The 9,328-nt window shown below is 36.4% G+C and overlaps 1 protein-coding gene across 1 annotated transcript; it reads right to left on the bottom strand.

Annotated features, from left to right (window-relative positions):
• Positions 1 to 1,622: 1,622 nt before the first annotated feature.
• LOC132166920 (O-fucosyltransferase 10) lies at positions 1,623 to 7,603 on the bottom strand. Its single transcript, XM_059577778.1, has 11 exons — positions 7,141 to 7,603; positions 6,343 to 6,421; positions 5,840 to 5,913; positions 5,448 to 5,536; positions 4,331 to 4,528; positions 3,927 to 4,131; positions 3,655 to 3,822; positions 3,056 to 3,223; positions 2,637 to 2,827; positions 1,973 to 2,462; positions 1,623 to 1,854 (listed from the first exon to the last, which is right to left on the bottom strand). Exons 1-10 carry the CDS (start codon positions 7,519 to 7,521, stop codon positions 2,255 to 2,257), a joined length of 1,761 nt encoding a protein of 586 aa, XP_059433761.1. The 5' UTR covers positions 7,522 to 7,603; the 3' UTR covers positions 1,623 to 1,854; positions 1,973 to 2,254.
• Positions 7,604 to 9,328: the final 1,725 nt, after the last annotated feature.

Here is a 9,328-nt window from a genome sequence, read left to right as displayed (position 1 = left end):
TTTTTTTTAAAAAAAAAAAAAAAAAAATTATTTATTTATTTCGCTTTTCTTTTTTAAAAAAAAAAATAAAATTAATGCCTAAAACGACGTCATTTTAAGCTGGGTAGGTGTTGTAGTTTTAAGACACAAAACGATGTAGTTTTGGGGGAGGGTAAAATAGGTATAAAAAGTCAAATTGTTGACTTTAACGTTAAAATGGTCCAAAGTGAGAGAAAACCAAAGTTCAGGAGGCCTAAATGAGAGTTTTGGAAATTCATGGAAGTACGTCAAAACGGCTGGAAGTTCAGGGAGGCTTTTTTAAGTTTTCCGTAATAATTTATTTTCTATTTTTTATTTGTTTATTATTTTAGTTTATGTTTATTTTTTAAATTTAAATAATATTTTATTATTTTCTTTTTGGTGGGACACATGGCATGTTGGATAACATTAGATGGTTGAGATTAACAAAAAAAAATCATGGAAAATTTCCCAACTATTATTGGGGATCCCAATTTGACGTCTCCAAGCAAGTTTTCCACAGAAGAATGCCTAAATCATGTCATGTCAACCGTGTTCGTTAATAATGTCTAAAAAAACCTTGCACTTGCCAAACAAAGTTCCATAAATTTGTTATAAAGTGATGTCACTATGTGTGATCTATTATTTTAAAAAATGTGAGAACCAACTTTTGGGGAAATTTTTTGATAAATGTAACATATTTTTTTCAAGGGTTAATTGAGACTCAACATTGTGAGAAAGTTGTGAATAAAAATATAGTTAATTTCTAGCATTACTTATGCCTAAACAGATAAATCTCACGACCCACATAAAACTTTCTTGTGAAGGGTAGCATAAATTTAGTTCACACTGGTTGACATGATATATTTTAAGTAACTTCTTATATCAATCACTTAAAAAAAAAAAAAAAAAGCCACCTAAAATACATCATATCAGTCAATGAAAAATAAGTGTAAAGAATAACATTATTCTTCCCGTGAATTGATCATCCAATAAAAGATAAATAATGCTACATTTCACATAAATATTTCACAAAGTTGACGTTGAAGATGTAGGGATGATCACACCATAATTGGTGTGGACATCCCCACACTCAATCATCCCCATGAAATGTGATAAGTTCCACATATGTGTGGAAAAACAGAACGTAGGAATCATAACGTAATAGATTTTTCTGTTTTTCTGTATCTTTAGTCTTCCATTAAATTTCTACCCTAATGAGACAAAATCCGATAAGATCTAATGGTTATTGGGTTGGTCCCGATAAGACAAAATCCGATAAAATCCTTTAAAATTTTCTAATCTTTAGTCTTCCATTGAAAAAAAAAAAAAAAATCCTAGAGCTGCTGTTACATCAACTTAATCAAACGTTAGTGGATGTTTACGTGATATTTAGCATTGCTTATAGAAGATACCACCGAACTAGTGCGCAAATCCTCTAGCTACTTTATGGTTTTTGTCCAAGCACATAGGCCCGCTAGGCACTCGCGTGGGCAATAAGAAGGTACCCTAATAATTACCACCGAAGGTGTTGTCTAAAGGTGAAAGCTTACTTTTTCCTTATTGGAGGTTAAACCATCTAATCTTATTGTCCTTGCACATCCAGTCAGAGGGGCTCTATCATCTAACAAGCAAATCTTGTATACATTGGATATGTTTCCTCACTAAATCCAATAAGTAAAATTTTACGATGAACATATAAGAGTTATGATAAGACTTAAGAGGATGGGGAATTACGAAATTGGTACAATCAGATGTTCTGCATATAGGACTAACATGTAATGTTATTGACACTTCATGCAGAGAACGATGTCGTATAGAGGTCCTCTTGTTACATCAAAATTTCCATCGCCAAACCTGTGATGCCAGGGAAAAACGTAATGCAATTAACACTTCATTCCTATACTCTTTTAGGTCAACAAATATATATATATATATATATATATATATCAAACTGCAAAAGGATCGTGCCAACCTTTAGCCCTGAATATCTTGCCACGGGAAGAGACCTGGCCAAAGCAATTATCGACATGCCGGTACCAAAGACATAAACAGATCAGGGAAGGCAAACGAACGACATGGAAGGAGGAATTCTTCGTGTAATCAAATTGGAAAACCCTTTATCACGCCTGAAGAACTGCAATGAGCTTATAGAAAAACTACAGAAGAAAATAACCAAAAACCAAGAATATACTAAAAGGCATATGTTTGGCAGCTGCACAAATGAGAGAAAAACTGCTAAAGAGATGTCGATTTGTTATCTCATGGATCTCGGCTGGTAACTGAAGATTGTAGAATTAGGATTGTTTAGGTTTTTATGCGATTTCTGAATGCATCTGCATTCCGGTAAAGGGAATGTGTAAACGGAAGTTTTTCTGTTGAATTTTTTCACCCTGGGTACCATCACTCCCTTGCGGTCACTTTCATTCAGCATTTCTTCCATCTCATCCTCGAAAGCTTTCCAACTGCAAAACCATTATAAAAAACACAGTTTATATATAACCCAAACACAACCTGAGCTGATTCAGGCATAAATTCTACAAATACTATATCACATTCTTGTTAGGATATTCCTAAAAATGTGGTCAGATACATCAATGGAGTAAAGAGAAATCAGCAAATAAAGGTATGGAGATTACCTGAGACCCATGTCCTGCAGTAGAACAACAAGCTTTCGTTTATCAGGCATAATGGTCTTAGCATGTCCACCATAGAGGAATCTCCGGTGACCCATCAGAAAATGTGGGAAGTTTCCGCCCTGAGTTGTCACAAAAACCTCACTAAATAGGCATACTGTGTAGTCCAAAGCTGCCAATCTTGAAGAGTATCCCTACCAAACAAGAAAACAGGTTTTAGAGCAAGGTTGTTGAAATTTATGCAATCAGAGGCTAACACAACACCATTCCAATAGTAATTGGCCATTGCCACAATTTTCTCCCTGAAAATATCACTACCATCATATAAAATCAAAATTTGTGATTTAATGGTGTTGAACATTTGCCAAGTCACCAGGACTACTAATTGCAAAAGACTTGATCACACACTGTAAGAAAGTTACCTTGAAAGGCGCAAGCTCATTTGCGGTTGCAAGAGACTCCTTTGTATAAAGATAGGGAAACATCTTTAGCAGAGGAGCTAAATGTCTTTCTGCCTGGTATATTTTCCCTGAGGCCAGATAAATTGAAGTGTCATTACCGAAACCCATACCACGTAGCATCATCCCAACCTACACCAACAAGAAAAAAGATTATGACCAACTTAGACGATTATGTTAGGTAAATTTAAGATGTTTTCAGAGTTCAAAGAGACTATTTTTTTTTTTTCTTTTCTTTTTGACCTCAAACATATTCCATTATGTTCTTTCTTGCAAACCCAGCCCAAATTTTGTTTGGCACTCTCCTAGCCCTGTAGCAGTTGCAGTTCTAACTTTAACCAAATACTATTGAATGTGCTACAAGGAATAGATGAAGGTCCAAAACAAGTGGGGTTGAAGCTGCAAGAGAAGACGTGATGGACAAAACTTAATAGAACTAGTTCTAAATAGCACTTAATGCTAAAATAAAAAACTGAACTTGAAATGTCAAATTATAAGGAAAAGCTCAAATTTCAAGTTTTAAGGTCCAAAAAGAAATAAAAAGTAGCTTGTGTTTGAGGTACCTCCAAGGGAGATAGTGGGCATTTTCCATTGATTCGATTGGGACCAGGTTGGATGAGACGATCTTTTTGTTTAAACTTCCCCCTCCACCCTTTTTCACGAATTGAATCCATTTCAACTTTTTCGGCCTCTCCTCCATCATACACACAGCAAGAAAATGCCACCATGTCCTACAGGTAGAAGACAATTACACATGGCTTAATTTTTCTTAACTACTTAACATTAGAAGAATCAAATACTTGCTCAGAATATAATGGAAAATAAGCAATAGTACCTCTTCAAAACGGAGGTGGATGGAGACATACTTCCCACCAGTTCTTGAGCTCTTCTCGATCATTCTGTTTACCAGTTTCTTGGCAAGAATTGAAATAGGAGAAGAGAACCTCAATGCTTCATAGTTGGTCAGGCATCTTAGAGATTGAATATGAGGTGGGACATTCATTGCCAATCTATTAGCAAAGGGGGCTATGCGAATAACCCTGCATCAGAAAGATAATCAAGCCAAAAAACCCTATAAGTTTCAAGAAATCAGATTTTCATCACATTTACAAGGGCTTATAAAAAAACTGGTGTGCTATAGTTCAGTTTGTCGATACCATTGACTATCACATGGAAGAGTTTTCAAAGTTTCCATTTGATAGAGTACATAATGAAAAGATGTGATGGTTTGACACATACCCTTGCTTCTGTAAGACAGGGTAAACTTCTCCCAAGTAATAACTGACAGAAGCCCAAGCTTGGACATGGAAGGTTGGTACGTCAGTAATGTTGTAATCATAGCTTTCCATCAGTGCCTCAGGTAGCTTTTTAACCACTTTCACATAGCCCTCAAGGGTGGCTATGAAATGATCTTCTTCATATATGTCACCAAACTCACTGCAAAACATATCATTATATTGTCAAATTTGGTGAGAGAATGCACACAACAGTACATTTGAAAAAATAGAAAATATTTACTGTAAGGCAATGAAGAGGCCTCAACAGGCACCCAACACCCTCATTATGCTGTATAAGTTCTACATTGACATGGTGCATTTCTGGCATGCATTTTGACATATGCTCTAAGCCATTTGATTGTCCATATGAAACCCATACAACTTCAATTTCAGCTCCAAGCACAGTACTAGGCGTTTATACATGCTTAACAGATATTCCAACACTTCAAACTTGATCGTAGAGCACACACAGGTCCATCTTAATTTGTTAAATAACAGACTAGACGTGTAATTAAATTATGTATAGAGCACAGAAGAGCCCACAGCAAGTGGCCTTACAGCTTCAATCATCTGATAGAGATATAATTACAAAAAACTAGCTCACGTCTCTAGAAAGCTACAAAGGAAAAACACTTTGCTGGGCAATTTTATTACTACAAAGGAAATTCACATAAGAAATAATTGAAGACAACAGAGAGAACACCTGCAGTATATAGATACAGAATGTGATCATGTTGTGAGCTGTAGCATTTACTTTTTCAGCCAGTACTAAAAGTGAAATATAATACCCCACTCCATCTATGAAGCGTCCTCTACTAAATCTAAGACCCCAGCCCACCTATAAATCTACCAGAGTACCACTAAGCTGGAACTCCAATGGCATCTGAAACCTAGATATAGCTCTACAATATCTGAGTAACAACGTTTTTTAAACGCTAATATCCAGTCTTCAATAAAGGTAAAGTTCCATCTTTACACCAACAGTAGACACTCAAGATATTAGTGACGAGGTATGTCGTTGAAAGATTGCTGGAGGACCTCTATGGTAAGATGTTATAAGCAAGTAATTATTTACTCACCTAGGATCCTTCCAGACACTATGGAAATGAAATCGAGGAATAACTAGTATCGCATTCAAAAGTCCAGCTACGGCCACTGCATTGCAGATCTACCAAAAAAATGATAAAAGATTAAGAACAAATTTTATATGCGAAAAAGAGAAGATACAAGGGTACCAACTTGTCACACTATTGATAACTAGCATGCCTTAGTGCTGCATATAATTTTGTTTTTGTTTTTAAATAAAATAAAATAAATCCTTTTCTTTGGTCAATGCCTTTCTTAGTTTCTGCTTCCTTTTTTGGTTTGGGTGTGGAGGGCTTAGGTTTTTTCAAGTTTCTGCAAATGCTAGAAAATCAGAAAATAGTACTAAAGAAGAAAGCTGGTTAAGAATTTAAAAAATTAAACCCACCGCAGAGCGTTGTTGGTTCAGACCACCATTAGCCTCCACAATCAAGTAACCACTAGGGCCAGGGCCAGAGGACTCTGAAATTCAAAGAGAAATGTCAGTTTAATGCAATTCCTTCTCAGTCACGCTAAAAAGCAAAAGAATGAAGGACTAAAGGCATTTGAAGGTGAAAGGAGGAAGGCAGTATTCTGGTCTATGGACCAATTAGTACACCGGAATATATATACATTAATACACACACATATATGTGTGTTGTGAGTGCACATTAGTGTTGTTTTTCACATTGAGAAAAAATAAATAAAGTGAGGAGTTAATATACCTAAATGGACTTAAGCCCATTAGCTTAAACTTTTAGATTAAGGTGGTGTTCAAATATGTATACTAATGTGCTCTTAATACATGTGTAATTCTCAGATTACCACAATTGTAATATATCCCACAACAAAAACTGGAGAACTACAGAAGTAAACTGTCTTAATAAGTAAACATGCTAACTTCATAAATACCAAAACGCCGGCCAGCAGTTGAATTTGAACAAGGTCTCTGCTCTTTTTGCCTCCTTTTGTATTTCCAAACAGAGGATAACTGCAACAGGAAAACAACGTTTTCATCTTGGCTGATCACGCAAAATTCATATATTATGCATACATTTAAAGAACACAAACCAAAACGATTGCTTTGCAATGTTGCAGTTTAATTCTAGCCGAACGAAAAACTAGTAATAATCAAACAAATAAAAAGGCAGCTTGTTATGTAGTGCAATAAAAGAAGCAAAATAAGAGGATGCTAATGGCGATAAGTGGCAGTCAAATCCAACATTCTGAACACCCGATCTTGCTTACATTTACCCTAATTAAGTCAAGACCCATATGATGATCCATTCCTAGAAACCAGTAATATCTTACACTTTTCAAAAGAAGACTGCCAATGACGAATCCATACACAAATAGGACTTGTTAAGATGTCAGAACTCAAATTTTTAGGTTCGGGACCAGTTATTTAATATCAACCATATATTCTTGCGACTAGTCAACCAATCACACTCAAAGTGTGTATACTCCAACAATCACAAGATCAGAAGGAAGTAATTTGCTTTACTTTTGGACTATAGATCGACAAGCATATCTTCCAAAAACAGGGAAAACAAAACAAACAAACAAAAAAGTATTTATTCCCTGGGTTTGTCAAAACTTAAACTTAGTAAAACTTTAAATATTTATTTTCCTTAACTTTTCCTGTATTTTCTCCGAAGCGGAACGGAAAACCCTCAAAGAAAAAGAAAAAAACGACGGGGTAGAGCGAACCTCAAGAGCCGAGGAATTATCAGCCTGAATGTCACGCCAGAGCCTCCGAAACATCTCGTGGCTAAGGTAGACCGAGCCAGGAGGAGCGGGCCCGCCGACGAGAGCCGAGAAGGGCCCAACTACGCACATGAGCAGCCCGCACACGTAGAGCAGCGGCAGCACCAGCAGGTACCGCAGGTTCCGCCGCAACAGAATGCCGCCGCCGAAGCTCTCCTTCAGGGACTGAGCGTACTGCGCCTTGGACCGCACTCTCCGCCGGCACTGGGAGATGCTGGCGTGCCGGCGCGGCGATGGAGGCGGGCTCGGCGAGCTGCTGTTCCCGCTGGCGTCGCTGGCGTTGCCATTGCCGTCGTGAGCGTGGCTCTTGGGCTTCATTGCCATCTTTCACCGTCTCAGTGCGTGTGTGCGTGTGAGAGAGAGAGAGAGAGAGAGAGAGATCTTTTGTGCTGAAAAGTTAGTGCTGTATCCGACTGTACGGTCTGATATAAATCACACACACAGACACTGACACAGTTACAGTCAATAAAGAGAGATTTTTTTTTTTTGGTAAGAATAGAGAGAGATTTTGAGAATGGGCTGGAGCCGATGACAGTGACAGTGGGTTCGTCTTTTGTGGCTTTTTATTTTTTGGGAGTTATAATATTAGAAAGAAAAGGCAATTAGTTAAAGCGTTTTGGGATTCCCGCGCTAACAACAGACATTAGCGTCCCCAGGGTCGTGAATATCCCGGTAATTCTCTACGGAATTACCATAAATCATGTCGAACGGAAATGTTTTTTTTTTTTTTTTTTTCATTCGGGAGATGAACGTCAAAATGTAAAAAATATTTTCGCAAATCAAACCATTTGGCATAATATGTTTTTTCATTCGGGAGATGAACGTCAAAATGTAAAAAATATTTTCGCAAATCAAACCATTTGGCATAATATGTTTTAAAAAAACTTGGATGTGTCTATGGAGTGAATTTTAAAAATTTTAATTATTATTCTAAAATTAAATGATGAAAATTTTGTTATATGTTTTAAAAAAAATTGGATACGATCAGTAAAATATCGCAATAAAAAACTATCAATGACAGCATACTCCACTAATCCATGCATAACTTATCTTATGGAACACATCTGCTCCGACTTCCAAAAGCATACTAGATCTGTGACATTGATAGCTCAAATTTTCTTAAAACTTTATTTTACCGGCCGTAAGAGATAACCCCTCATACCAAAACTATTCATTCTTAGCTCAAAGGTTAGAAGCAAAAACGAAAATACATAAACAAAAACAAAAGCCGTAAAACACTCCACTCTCATTGGTGACATAGAAACTGGATTGGCGATTGGTGCCGAGCGGGTAGGACTGTGAAGGAGCAGATCTAACAGACTAAAGTTGTACTAGTGACGACATCGCTGACACACCGACGTGTGGCAGGTAGATTGATGCATGAAGGTCGGCGGTTGGAAGAATGGTGGCTAGTGAGCGGTAACGTGGATAGACCGAACTGATAGAGAAAACTATATCTGATTTTGAAGAAAATAGATCTAAAACCCAATCAAATCCACTGTGATGGCAATGGACGAACAAAAAAAAAAAAAAGGGAGGGGATGAAAGAAGATAGTCCTCCCCTCGAGAGGTTTGCGACTGGTGTATATAAATGTGATATGACTTTTAAAATCACTGATAAATTAAAATGTAATAATAACTATTTTAAATTCAATACTAATTTTAAAAATCATATCAGATTTAAAAAAAAATATGTAAATAATTATAATTCTCGTTATATCATTAAATATAATGTCGTCTGTTTTCTTTCCTTATCGGGGAAAAGATGATGATTCATGACCTCACGTGATGTGAAAAGAAAAGCTTATGGAAACTGGGGGCATTAATGAGTCTTTAGACAAAGAAGTAGTAAATTATTGTTAATGTTAAATAATAATAGGTTTGTCACGTAAACAGGGGAAGTTAAGGAATATTAGTTACAGCCGTTTTAATTTGTTTTATTGGAATATAAATTGGACTGGAATTTTGGAGGCATCATTACAAAAACATTTAAAAAAAAAATCCAATTTTTTGTATTTTTGTCTTTTAAGATAATTAGGTCTTTGGAGGGTCATAGCCACGGCCCCATGCAGGTTCACCCTAGATTGTGTCTTGAATTTTTATAGCTAATAAGACATGGTGATAGATGATA

Source organism: Corylus avellana, chromosome ca1 (assembly GCF_901000735.1).
Source record: "Corylus avellana chromosome ca1, CavTom2PMs-1.0".
Taxonomy (NCBI): Eukaryota; Viridiplantae; Streptophyta; class Magnoliopsida; order Fagales; family Betulaceae; genus Corylus; species Corylus avellana.
The sequence above is the reverse complement of the archived record's forward strand: the minus strand, read 5'-3'. Positions and strand labels throughout refer to the sequence as shown.

What these genes read in the sequence shown, in the direction of transcription:
- LOC132166920 (XM_059577778.1), bottom strand. Translation starts at nt 7,521, where the DNA reads ATGGCAATGAAGCCCAAGAGCCACGCTCACGACGGCAATGGCAACGCC. An exon ending in AACTGCTGGCCGGCGTTTTG is followed by an intron (nt 5,914 to 6,342) that starts GTATTTATGAAG and finishes TTTGAATTTCAG; the next exon opens with AGTCCTCTGGCCCTGGCCCT. An exon ending in TGAACCAACAACGCTCTGCG is followed by an intron (nt 5,537 to 5,839) that starts GTGGGTTTAATT and finishes TTTTTTTGGTAG; the next exon opens with ATCTGCAATGCAGTGGCCGT.